Source organism: Typha angustifolia, chromosome 3, assembly GCF_048772165.1.
Source record: "Typha angustifolia cultivar Huaian chromosome 3, ASM4877216v1, whole genome shotgun sequence".
Taxonomy (NCBI): Eukaryota; Viridiplantae; Streptophyta; class Magnoliopsida; order Poales; family Typhaceae; genus Typha; species Typha angustifolia.
The window spans coordinates 1078347-1091500 of record NC_133241.1 but is presented as its reverse complement, the minus strand read 5'-3'; the positions used below and the strand labels follow the sequence as shown (position 1 = coordinate 1091500).

The window sequence follows — 13154 nt, the reverse complement described above, 5'->3', positions numbered from 1 at the left end:
GTGGGGTTGAACTTAATGTGGCATATTTTTCACCCAAACACGCCACCTCTTTGTAAAAATACATCATTGCATGTAGATCCGGAGATTACTGCTTCCTTATAGCTCTAGTTACAGAGATATTTAGGTTCTATCAAACTTCAATTGACATGTTAATCAATCTAATTGAGACTTCAAATTATACACGTTGCTAAACTCTTACTCTAAAATAAACGCTTAATATTTTATATAACTGATAGACAAAAATAAGACCAAGTTATTGGGCCGGGCTTGGGCCTACCTTGCGGTCCAGCCCATAATATTCCTAGGCTTTACCTCTCGTCACCACAGGAGAGCGCGAGAACCCGGCAGTTATGGCGCCAAACTTTCCCGCCAAAATCTCACCTCCTCTCTCCTAACAAAAGAAGCCAGATCTTGTTTCACGAACTCCACTTGGAAGGCAAGAACGAGGAGGAGAAAGCAAAGAGGAAGAGAAAGAGAAACAAAACCCTAATCGATGCCGGTAAGCTTCGCAAATCCCTTCCTCTTCCATTTCTCTCCTCTCATCTCCAAATTTTGCCCATTTAACTCTCTCTCTCTCTCTCTCTCCCTCTCTCTCTTGTTCTCTAGGGTGATTCAGAGAACCCTCCATCAACACCCAGATCGCCGACCTCGGCGGGGTTCAGCACAGATAGGCTTCCGCCGAATACGAGCCGGACCACTGACTCCTTCTCCGAAGATGGCGATGAGGCTGCCGTCGATCCCCATGTCATCCCGGAAGACGACGACGCCGGCGGCGATATGGGGGCTGAGGAGGAGGAGGAAGGAGAGGATCTTTTCCATGATAACTACTTGGAGTGAGCACCACTGAAACCCTAGCACTTTTTCTTTTTGTATGTCGTCTTAGTGTTTGTGCTGATGTTATGTGGTGGTGGAAATTTGGGGTAGTGATTACCGGCAGATGGACGAGCACGACCAGTACGAGTCGCTGGGGCTCGACGATTCAATGGAGGATGAGAGAGATCTGGATCAGATCATGGCTGATCGAAGAGCCGCGGAGGTCGAGCTTGATGCGAGGGATACACGCACCGGTGATCGCAAGCTGCCTCGCCTGCTTCACGATCAGGGTAATTGTTCTTCCCCTTTTATAAAAATGGTACTTCGATCTGATCACGGTTGGATAGTTACTTGCGGAAGAAACCATTTTATAAAGAAGGAATAATTGACAACAAAAAAGTGATGATATTAAAAAATGAATCTTGTTTGAAGAACTTAGAGGATAGATTAAGAGGCAGCTGATATGATGAATGTTTACCTTTCTTTTAATTAATCTGTGTAAAGAGTTCACCCAATGACCCAATGATGACAATTTTGTTTGTGTATTTGATGAGTGTTGCTGGCATCTAAATGAGGTCATTGTATAGACTTTCTTTAGTATTTCATTTTGTCATTTAAAATATAGACTTGCTTTAGTATTTCAATTTATTGACATTTTAAGTATAGATATTCTTTAGTATTTCAGTTTGTTGACATAGAAAATCTTGATTTTTTTTAAAATTTAACTTGGAAAGCCAAAGCTTGCCAGAAGAGAATGGTCTTTGGGAGATTTAAGCTGCAGTGGTAACTTAATTTCTTGGTGATATAGCTGCAATACATGAACTTTTTTTAGGGGTTGTTGCATTAGTGATTTTAGTTACTCTGCTTCTTGTTGGGTGTGTTTTACAAGAAATGATGTTCTGATACCTTATGGACTTCTTGTAATATCTTGTCTTCTATAGATCTTCCAATTGATCTTTTGTTTATTTCCCGATGCACTGTTGGTCTGATGAGGTTCTTAGTACTGTGTCTATCAGTAACATAGGAATCAAGATTCCTGTCTCTTGAGATTAAGGTTTTGGCATTTAAACCTTTTGTAAGTTACTATGACTCACATTCTTTTGCATATGGAAGTCATAGCAAGTGAGCTGTCTGATTGCAGATACAGATGAGGATATGAACTTTAGGCGCCCGAAACGGCATAGAGCTGATTTTAGGCCACCAAGTGGAGCAAGAAGTGATGATGATGGTGATGCCGCCATGTCAGGTGCACCAGGAAGATCTCCACCAAATACTGATCAGACATATGACGACCCATATGAGGTAATGATTATCTTATTGGGAGTGGTGAACTTTGAGGTTAAAGGCATGTTTGAATCTGCTCATACACATCACCTTAATTTGGTCAACCTACATTTTATAGGATGAGTATGATGATGAAGCTGAGATGAATATGTACCATGTCCAAGGAACACTGAGAGAGTGGGTTACAAGAGATGAAGTACGTCGATTTATAGCCAAGAAATTCAAGGAATTTCTGCTTACATATGTGAACCCCAAGAATGAACAAGGAGATTTTGAATATGTTCGATTGATTAATGAGATGGTCCTTGGTATTGCCTAACTCTCTGTCTATCTTTTTTGTGTTTGAGATAAGGAAGGCTCTTTAATATGATAATAACTTAGTAGCACTCTATATGTTGTGGCAATCCTGATCACTTCTCTGATTTTCTTTTTTTACCTTTCTGTGCAGCTAATAAATGTAGTTTAGAGATAGATTACAAGCAATTTATTTACATTCATCCAAACATTGCTATCTGGCTTGCTGATGCACCTCAGTCAGTGCTTGAAGTTATGGAAGAAGTTGCAAGGAATGTTGTTTTTGATTTTCACAAGAATTACAAGAACATTCATCAAAAGATCTACGTCCGTATCACTAATTTACCTGTTTATGATCAGATACGTAATATCAGGTAACAACAATAATTTTAATATGTATCATGATCTTTTCAGAGATTTTATTTCTCTTCATGGTGAATATCCTTTTGATGCATCTATACTTCGGACACCTCAGGCAGATACATCTGAACACAATGATCTGTATAGGAGGTGTTGTTACTCGACGCTCTGGGGTTTTCCCCCAGCTGCAGCAGGTCAAGTATGATTGCAACAAATGTGGAACTATTCTTGGCCCTTTCTTCCAGAACTCTTACTCAGAAGTAAAGGTTGGATCTTGTCCAGAATGCCAATCCAAAGGACCATTCACTATCAATGTTGAGCAAGTGAGTTACAGTCAATTCCTTATTCAGCATAGCAGAGACATATAATAGTTTCCATGACTTTAACTTCATAGCAGATAGTATGTAGATGAAGGTCTAAGCAGCACATTTCATTACTATGCATTTAGGAGCATTCCTTTTCATGATCAATCTAACAATGCCTTGATGCAGACAATATACAGGAACTATCAGAAACTCACCCTTCAGGAGAGTCCCGGAATTGTGCCTGCTGGTAGACTTCCAAGATACAAGGAAGTGATACTTCTGAATGATCTGATTGACTGTGCTCGTCCAGGAGAAGAAATTGTAATTTCTCACACGTAACATATATTTTAGTTCATAGTACTGGAACTAGTAGTCATGAACTGCCCCATTTGTCCTTTTTCAGGAGGTCACAGGTATATACACCAATAACTTTGACTTATCATTGAACACAAAAAATGGGTTTCCTGTGTTTGCCACAGTAGTTGAGGCAAACCATATTGCAAAAAAACAGGACCTCTTCTCTGCATACAAACTTACTGATGAGGACAAGGCAGAGATTGAGAAGCTGTCCAAAGATCCAAGGATTGGAGAAAGGGTTTGTTGGTCAAAAATTTCTGTTGCTTCATGTTCTCCATTATTTCAATGAAACACGCATTGATTAAAAGATGTAAAACTGAACACAGATTATCAAATCTATTGCCCCATCAATCTATGGTCATGAAGATATTAAGACAGCAATTGCCCTTGCCATGTTTGGCGGGCAGGAGAAGAATGTAAAGGGGAAACATCGACTAAGAGGGGATATAAATTGCCTCCTCCTTGGTGATCCAGGCACTGCGAAATCTCAATTCCTCAAGTAAGAGCAGCATGACACAGGGAAGATGATAATTTACTTGCTTTCTGGAGATAAACCAATGTTCTTATCTTTTGTTTCATAGGTATGTTGAAAAGACTGGCCATAGGGCTGTTTATACAACAGGTAAAGGGGCTTCTGCTGTTGGACTCACGGCAGCAGTGCACAAGGATCCTGTGACAAGGGAATGGACCCTCGAAGGAGGTGCACTTGTTCTAGCAGACAGAGGAATCTGCTTAATAGATGAATTTGACAAAATGAATGATCAGGACAGGTTAAATACTCTTATTTGAAAGATCATTCACTATGGACCTATTTGCTTTCCACTTACTCTCGATTAGCTTTTACTAATTGCAGGGTCAGTATTCATGAAGCCATGGAACAGCAGAGTATCAGTATATCAAAGGCAGGAATTGTTACATCTCTCCAGGCCCGCTGTAGTGTCATTGCTGCTGCAAATCCTGTAGGAGGAAGGTACATTGAATTCCCTGGGAAGTTACTTATAGAGTCACTGGTTAAGCATATAGTCTGACATACTTATATGATCAGATATGATTCATCAAAGACATTCTCTCAAAATGTGGAACTGACTGATCCCATCATATCACGATTCGATGTCCTTTGTGTTGTTAAGGTGGAATCTGGTTCTAAATACTTGAAATCATCTGACATGGTGTCTCTATTCATTTCATTCATAACAAAATTTTCTTATTTGAGTGCAGGATATTGTTGATCCAGTTACAGATGAAATGCTGGCAAGATTTGTTGTAGATAGTCATGCAAGATCTCAACCAAAGGGGGCTGTTTTGGAAGACAGGGCTGCAAATGACTCTCAAGATGATCTGACCTCTGCTGCACCCGCTGATCCAGAGGTGTCAATTTGTCTCTTAAGCAAGATAGTGTCCTGAAATTATCCTTCCATATTGTCTAACTATACAGTACATGATCAGATACTTTCCCAAGACATGCTCAAGAAGTATATAATGTACGCCAAGTTGAACGTCTTCCCCAAATTGCATGATGCTGACTTGGATAAACTCACACATGTTTATGCTGAACTTCGGCGCGAGTCATCGGTGAGACTTTTGGTGATCTTTGTCTTTTTCTGCTTCATGAAAAATTATTGGCTTTTCAAAAGCAGCATATCTGTTCTTCAATTATATCTACTCATTGTCGAACTATTTCTGCAGCATGGTCAAGGAGTTCCAATTGCAGTAAGGCATATTGAGTCAATGATTCGGATGTCAGAAGCACATGCAAGAATGCATTTGCGGGGCTATGTGTCACAAGAAGATGTTGACATGGCCATACGTGTCTTGCTTGATTCATTCATCTCAACTCAAAAATTTGGAGTCCAGAAAGCACTACAAAAGGTATGACTGGATGGTCTGTCTTTAGAAAATGAAGTATAGACAGGATCTTAGTTGAGTCTTTGGACGACCCATCAAATTGCTTTTAAAGAAGTTAAGGCAGCTTTTAATCAGTGACACCACGCATTATTATGAGAGTCAATAACTCATGGATCCTTCTATTAAGCTCTGCATCCTTTAATTTTGAGCCCCTGGGCCTCTTCACAGAATTTGAAGTGATACACAAATCAGTTGACCCACTCAACTAAATCCAGTTCCTTATTCCAATCATGATATGTTTCACAGAACAGACTGAGCTTCCATACTCCATTCCACAGTCAATATCTTTGAGTTTATTAACAATAATCTTATAGGAGGTCAAGAACCATCAATGAGAATTGACTCTATTTCTGTATCTTGTATGCAGAGCTTCAGGAAGTACATGACATTCAAAAAGGACTTCAACGAGTTGCTTCTGCATCTTCTACGCATCCTTGTGAAGGATGCGCTGCATTTTGAAGAAATTGTTTCAGGATCAACCAGAAACCTCACCCATGTTGAGGTAAAAGTTGAAGAGCTGCAGTCCAAGGTTAGAATGACAAAATTATCCTTGTTCACTGCTGCCATTCTACCTTCCTGCCCAGTCCTCTAAGATAGGTTTTTGGTTGATGCAGGCTCAAGAGTATGAAATTTTTGATTTGAGACCGTTCTTCTCTAGCACTCATTTCAGAAATAGCAGCTTTGTTCTGGATGAAGGACGCGGGGTGATCAGACATCCAGTTGCAACATGAGATCTGTGTTGCCTTTATTTAATTTGCGAAAGTGAGATATACCTTATATGTGCTTGGTTAAGTTCATACAGTATCTGGATACCTAGCTTTTCTATGAAGCTATTTAATACTGGTTGGCCCAGCTAAATCCATCTTGTAAAGAAAGTAGGAAGAATTAAGATGTATTCCATCTAATTCCGTTTTGTAGTTCTTATCCCCTTCATTTTGTATGTTCATGTGAACTAATAATTAGAGTTGTGTGCAACTTAATGTTTTGAACTAGTTTTTATTAGTTCTCATAGCCGAGTGTTCCTGATATGAAGAGATTTGACTCATAGTTCTGTACAGTGATCGAAATGGCTCAATGTAGCTTCTGTTTGAACATACTATAGATTCCTTTTCTTTTCCTTTTTCTTGAGAGAAGAACATCAAGGAACTATAAACTATAAAAGGTGCCTAGTCATGCAGATTTAGCTGTTAAAGCAAATCGCGGTAATGAGTAGGAGATCTTGAGTGAGCTGAAACCAGAAAATCCAGAAATTTTTCTAATGTTTATACTTTTATGTGATTAAAAAAATCCAAGAATGTCAAATTTACCCTCACATTCTTTAGAATATCATATTTCCCCTCGACTAGTTTGATGACTATTATACATGCCACTAAAAAGTTATCACATCTGCCAGCATGTATTTCTTTTCTTTTCTTTCTTTTTGTTATATCACGTTTAACTAAAAACCATAGAAATGCAAGTTGGTTAGGCGAAACAAATATCTTGTAGAGATAGCGATAACGTGCATTATACTTTTATATATGAACCAAATGCCACCTTTATATTATATGCAAATGGAGGGCGGAAGTGACATCCACAAAGCCTCCAAAATTGCAAACCCTACGTTCCCCCCCCCCCCCCCCCCCCAAAAAAAATTTACACATAACTCAACACCAACGAGAAAAGAATTGTGTGTTCCCCATCAACGGCGTTTTCACGTCACGTCGATGCATGCATGTCTCATGCAAGAGTGGCATTATCCACGACAATGTCACCTCTCTCGCTCTCTGATTAATTAGAGCGAGATAACGGGAAAGTTCACTGGTAACGGGGAACTTTTATGTTATAAAAACGAGCACTTAGTCATCGATAGTATATAGTATGAGAATACTTTTAATCTAGTGTTTGTTTTATAGTATTTTTTTTTTCTCTGTGCGTTAATTGATGTCTATTGCCTAAGGCTAATGTTGCAGGTAGCCATTATCAATGTATGGTATTTACTTGACATCCCATGTGGACATGTCATTCATGTCATGGAGATGGATTAGTTTCTTTGTTTACCTAACTCTTCTAATACCAAGGAAATTTTACATTTCACACCCTAGTTTTTTTTTTAATAATTACTTTTCGATGTAAACACTAATAAAAGTTAGGTTGTTGATCGTTAATTCAAGAAAAGATAGGGTGTGAATTGTAAAGTTTCATAAGAGTGAACCCAATCCTCCGTGATACGAAGTAATTAGGGGGCTTAACAACCTCATTAATTTAGCAAATCTCAATTATACGGAACCACACCCGAGCGCACGTGAATCCAACCTGTGCTCCTTTGCTGGTGGGGGGCAGCACAGCGGACAGCAACGACAGCCGATCGGGAGTTGTTCGACGAGGGGAATCGGCTCGGCCCCGGCCCCACACCCACCCTCCCTCCCCCCACTCGTGTGCTATCTCTTCTCGCCATTGCCTTTAAGAACCGCCTCCTCACGTCTTCCCCTGCTCTCGGATGAGGGTACTCGAGTCATCTCTTTGATAGAGTTTGGATTTTTCTCGTTCCTCGGTGTCTAAATTTTAATGGGTATCTGAGGTTTTTCTCCGTTTGGGTTGGGTTTGAGAAGGAATGCGCTTCGCAGCTCTTCTCTTTTGACGTTAAATTTGTTGTTTTTTACTAGTTTCTTCTGTAGATTGGAGTCTATGTACCTTCTGATAACCTCTTTGCGTTATATAACTTGATATTGGTAATTAGATAAAACCAATCCCAGGATGCCGAGACACAATGTGGGTATCACTGAATCATTTGGTGGGCCTCACAAGATCCGAATGAGAGGTTGTTCTTCGTCGTCATCATCATCATCATCCGTGGCTTCTTCTATTTTGAAGAAGAATGGTGTTAAGAGGGCAATTCTAATTAGGAGGAGGGGAGGATCCAGCATACTAGTTCCAATGTGGAAGATTAGTGTTGGATCACAATCTTCTAGTGTAGGGATTTCTAAGACATTTCAAAATCAGAAATCTTATGACTTTATTGGAAGAATGCAATCACCGATTTCGGCTAGAAAGCTTGCTACTCTTCTGTGGAAAATGAGTGATGTTCCTTCAGCAAGAATGATTGAGGACTTGCAAGAGAAGAAACTTAAGAACGAGATGAGAGGAAGATGGAGGATTGCAAGGTCTAGACATCCTGTTTCAGAAGTGAGTATAAGATAGATATTGTTTTAGTTTTTTGCGTCAATGTTATCTTGTTTGTGTTTGTAAAGTTTCCTCATCTAATGAGTATCAATTTCTTGTTCCCATCTTTTCTTTATATTTTATAGGTATTGAATCAAGCAAGAAGTAGCAGTCGAATGAGAATGATGGCATCGGATTACAAAAAATCCTCGTATGATGAGCAAAATTGCAGATCATCAGATTTATTCAGCAATGCCAGCGCATTAGAGGTATCCAACTATCCAAGCAATCCCTAATCTTCTTTCTTTTTATTCATTTGAGTTCTTAGTGTTGTTTTTCCTTGTCAATATTTGCTCTTTGGTGATAATTATATCTGTTGAGACTTCCAAGTTGAAACATGAAAGAAGATCTCTTGATTTTAAGCACTGCTTAAAATCTTCACTCTAAATCTTAAACATAAATGGTAGAGCTACCTTTGTTCCTTGTATTGTATTTTTACCATCGATCTTTTGTAGATAATATTTTTACACCCTACTAGTCTCTATGAGAATGGAAGTTTATACTAGCAGTAGGAGCATCAGAATTTCTGTTTGTTTCTGATTATAAATGTGTACGATAGAAACCCAATAGAATAGTTTCAATCAACAAAGAGTAGTTCTCCGAATTGAGTGTAGAAATATGTAATCACTTTTCTTATAGTTCACTTTTTCATGATATATGAGGCTTTTAGTGCTTCTTAAGTATTTTAACGACATTGCTAGCACCTCAAGGTCTTAAAACTTAAAGGTTCTTATCCCGAGGTCGACTCCATTTTGAGAGCTTATCTTGTGAAACAGATGCTTGACCTCCTGTCTCTTACTATGTCAAAATGGTTGTTCTTAGACTCTAATGGAGTGGCCATGAGGGATCTAGGAGATAGTGAAGCCATGAGAGAGGAGCTTGAGGAGTATGACTGGCCATCTTATGTTTTTCTACTTCGTTGTTTTGGTAGGTCCAAACTGTGGAGTTGATAGGGCTTGTCTATTAGAGCACCTCATGTGATTTATTAGGTAAAATCTGTAACTCCACGACAAGCATTCTCATTCTGAAATGATTACTTAGACTCCACACACAGTACAGATTTGTGTGTTTCATGACAATGATAAATTGATCCATATAGTTGGTGTCATAAGCTAGGGTAATCTTGAATGCTAGGTATATAATTAACTATGAAGAACGAATGATTTCAATAGACTGTATAAGGAATTGTCTGTAGAGTTGCACTTTCGGATGTTATTTGTCTATACTTCCCTGACTTATGATAGAAACTTCATGGTTAGTTTCTTAACAATGATCAGCCATGTCATGTCATGCATTTGCATCTCTGGCTAAATTTTCAAACAGAAGCACGTTTTTCCCTTGGGCATGGAAAAATATTAGACCTAAAGCTCTAGAAATAGGAAAAGCTTTGTTAAGTTCTTTACATAGTTGGCCTGATTCTACTTTTGTCCACTCAACGTATCGACAACCGGCACAATACTTAGGATTTCCATTACAAGTGTGTAATATTCAAAATTAATGGAATCTGGTTGAAGAAGTGGGTGGCGAAAACGTGAAAGTACCGGAACTTTATGAGTTAAGGACATTTTATAGAATGCATAACTTGAAATTACTACAAAAGTGCAAGCTAAAGAGAACGAAATTCTGCAAATTGAACTATTGATTTGGAGGCCTGTATGTACTTGTGCAAGAATTTTCCAAAATCCAGATATGCAAAAGAACTTGTAAGTTGTCTAGGTAATTATCACTTGATAGCATGCGAGTGAACTAGAACTTGACCTCGATATTCAATTTTCTTGCTTTTGCTCCATACTACACAGTAGAATGGACTTACTAGATAAACATGTTTCTTGATCGAGTCATAATGCAATGCAGTTTCAAACATGTTCTCGAAACCTTGCTCCAGCAAATTCATCTAAAAGAAATGCCAGCCGCTTGAAGGATCTAAATAATTGCTTAGCTGCATCAAAAGGGCTCCTGAAAGCAGTACTCAAAATCTCGGCACGTGGAGAGATGCCTTCATCGGCTGTGTCCCTTGTGTCAGCTCTTTGTACTCAGCTGAATAAGGCTCTTGTGCATGTGGATCAGCTTATCCGAGAACAACAATCTGATATTAGTGAAGTTAGCTGCACTATGATGCAGCTTTCTGAAGAAAATGAAGCATGGAAAAGTAAAGAGAAGGAAAAGATCAGTAGTGTTGTTCACTCAATCCTGAAGGAGCTTAAAGCAGAAGAAAAGATGAGGAGAAAAGCAGAGAAGCTGAATAAAAAACTTGGCGCGGAGTTAGCCCAGACGACAGCCTCATTACTTGAGGCAACCGAAGAACTTCAGAGTGAGAGAAGATCGAGAGAAATAATTGAAGAGATTTGCAATGAACTCGTAAGAGGGGTTGCCGAGGACAAGGCTCACGTGGAAGAGCTGAGAATGGTGTCTGCTAATGTACAAGAACAACTGGAGGAGGAGAGGGAGATGCTTCAGCTTGCTAATGAGTGGCGTGAGGAAAGAGTTCAGATGAAGCTCTCTGAAGCCAAGGTCCAATTCGAGGAGAATCATGCAGCGATCGATCAACTGAGGAATGAACTTGAAACGTTTCTAACATCAAAAAGAAAAGTATTTCCTCTAAATGAATCAGAGGATGTTGCATGCAACTCCAACGTCAAGAATCAAAAGCAACTACATCCTTGCAAAACAACCAGTGCCTCTGACTTAATTGTTAGAGAATTTGAGAAAGATGAGGATCAGGGTCAAGTAGAGGATGATGAATTTGATTCAGAAGACAGTGACTTGCACTCAATCGAACTTAACATGGATAGCTCCAACAAAAGCTACAGCTGGAGTTATGCAACTGCAGTCGATGAATGCAAAGGTAAATCAATTATAAATGAGAAAAAGATTGTTCGTAGTAGCACAAACTGTGAAAGCATGTTAAGGTGTGAATGCTCTTCAGATGGAGGCACCATAGAAGGAATCGAACAAGATTTCAGCATAACTTCTCAAAAGTTGGGTGGTAAATTAGATGAAGAGAAACTCTACAACAAGAATAATCTCTTACACGATGAAGCAAAGAAGCTGGATCAAAATTTAGAAAGACATGAACAAGTAAAGGAACTCAGAGGCCATTTCTTAGCTGGTTCTAGACATGTTCTACCACAATGTTTGGCAAGTCCAACAAGGCAAAGCAGTAGACTACATGCTTTACAAGACAAGGGTGATTAGTGTTGTGAAGGGTCCAAGGTTTCCGAGATGGTGAAAGTAATTAGGAAGAATGAATCAAAGATGAGATTATGAGGAAGCAGCAATGAATGCAGAGTTAATATTTGTATCAAGTTGAACCATTAAGAGGCTATTTGGTTTCATCTACTTCAAGATGCAACATCTACAGTGTTAAACGATAAATCATTGTAAACAAAGTTTTATATCTCCCCTCTTTTCTTCCCTTTAAAACATTGAGAGAATGCCTTTTGACATTCACTTAATTAAAGTGAACATTAAAGTGAATGTCAAGATGTTGCATTTGAGCTTATTTTAGTTCGGAAATGACATTTCGTAGAATTTATAACATTTTATATATGTAGATACATTTATTTTAAATATATGATGCCAAATGACCCCTAACTATTCTTGTCTTTGAGGTCAAGAATGTATGTAGTCTTTTGGTAAAGTGAAAAGAGAGATATTAGGCTTTATTTGTTTTGAGTTCAGAAATCTCTAACTTGGTTTAGTAATTAAATTTTTTTTTAATTTTTTTAATATCTAACCAAGTTTATTTTTTAAAAAATTAAGACTAAAAACTATGACAAACTAATTAAGTTCGAAACACAGCCTTATTTTAGATATATCTAATACTATGGATAGGCAGAGTATATAGATCATTTATATATAGGGTACTATTATGTTCTTCACTATTTTCTCATGTAATTGATCTCTAAATAACTTTCTTTTACTAAGAATTCAATAAGACATTAGTATTCTTTTACTGCAATGGCGATGTCTAAGCATAAGCTTAGTATAATAATGAAATAGCAACTTATCTCAATAGTAGTTTACTAATACCTACTTCTCTCTTCTCTATTCTTTTATCTATATTTTATACTTGTGAATAAAATATAATAACTATTTTAATTAACTATTATTTCAATTATTCTGTAATCTCTCTCTCTCTCTCCTCTCCTCATCCATTCACCATAAACGAGTCTTTGCCCATTTGCAAAAATATCTCTTAAATTCATTATTTTTTATATCACATCAAATTATATTACAATATAAATTGTTATCTTGAAAAGTGAGTTATTTAGTATTTATTGACGTGGCACTTACGTGGCATTAATTATAATGTTTTAATTTTATTAAAAAACTTTAATAAAAAAAACATTCTTTTTTTTCTGGGAAACGAACCTACCGATCCTAGCTGGCATCCTACGTGGCAAAGGGTGTATTTAAAAAAACCCTACTATGTCCTTGTTTCAGAATTTTAGTTTTGTCCGACGTTTTAAGGGCCAAAGCGCCAATTTGACAATTTTAGTTCGGCCTTTGGATGCCTCGGTAGGTCCGCTGAGCAACTTATTTTAAAAAGGTCCTTCGTCCTTTCACAACCTCGACGAGTCCGCCAACTCGACCCAGTAATTTACAAAAACCACCTCGTCTTTCATATTATTT

At 38.1% G+C, this 13154-nt stretch overlaps 2 protein-coding genes across 2 annotated transcripts; both read left to right on the top strand.

Annotated features, from left to right (window-relative positions):
- The first annotated feature begins 396 nt into the window (after positions 1 to 396).
- LOC140758075 (DNA replication licensing factor MCM2) lies at positions 397 to 6344 on the top strand. Its single transcript, XM_073094092.1, has 18 exons — positions 397 to 499; positions 607 to 833; positions 925 to 1103; positions 1955 to 2115; positions 2216 to 2405; positions 2546 to 2765; positions 2867 to 3074; positions 3243 to 3377; positions 3460 to 3651; positions 3740 to 3912; positions 3995 to 4183; positions 4267 to 4383; positions 4459 to 4543; positions 4632 to 4781; positions 4860 to 4985; positions 5100 to 5282; positions 5686 to 5847; positions 5933 to 6344. Exons 1-18 carry the CDS (start codon positions 494 to 496, stop codon positions 6047 to 6049), a joined length of 2820 nt encoding a protein of 939 aa, XP_072950193.1. The 5' UTR covers positions 397 to 493; the 3' UTR covers positions 6050 to 6344.
- A 1331-nt stretch (positions 6345 to 7675) lies between these two features.
- Positions 7676 to 12038, top strand: LOC140758244 (uncharacterized). Its single transcript, XM_073094340.1, has 4 exons — positions 7676 to 7803; positions 8038 to 8483; positions 8606 to 8728; positions 10374 to 12038. Exons 2-4 carry the CDS (start codon positions 8055 to 8057, stop codon positions 11712 to 11714), a joined length of 1893 nt encoding a protein of 630 aa, XP_072950441.1. The 5' UTR covers positions 7676 to 7803; positions 8038 to 8054; the 3' UTR covers positions 11715 to 12038.
- The last annotated feature ends 1116 nt before the right edge of the window (positions 12039 to 13154 follow it).

What these genes read in the sequence shown, in the direction of transcription:
- LOC140758075 (XM_073094092.1), top strand. An exon ending in TCACTATCAATGTTGAGCAA is followed by an intron (nt 3,075 to 3,242) that starts GTGAGTTACAGT and finishes GCCTTGATGCAG; the next exon opens with ACAATATACAGGAACTATCA. An exon ending in AACTTCGGCGCGAGTCATCG is followed by an intron (nt 4,986 to 5,099) that starts GTGAGACTTTTG and finishes CTATTTCTGCAG; the next exon opens with CATGGTCAAGGAGTTCCAAT.
- LOC140758244 (XM_073094340.1), top strand. Translation starts at nt 8,055, where the DNA reads ATGCCGAGACACAATGTGGGTATCACTGAATCATTTGGTGGGCCTCAC. An exon ending in CTAGACATCCTGTTTCAGAA is followed by an intron (nt 8,484 to 8,605) that starts GTGAGTATAAGA and finishes TATATTTTATAG; the next exon opens with GTATTGAATCAAGCAAGAAG. An exon ending in GCAATGCCAGCGCATTAGAG is followed by an intron (nt 8,729 to 10,373) that starts GTATCCAACTAT and finishes AATGCAATGCAG; the next exon opens with TTTCAAACATGTTCTCGAAA.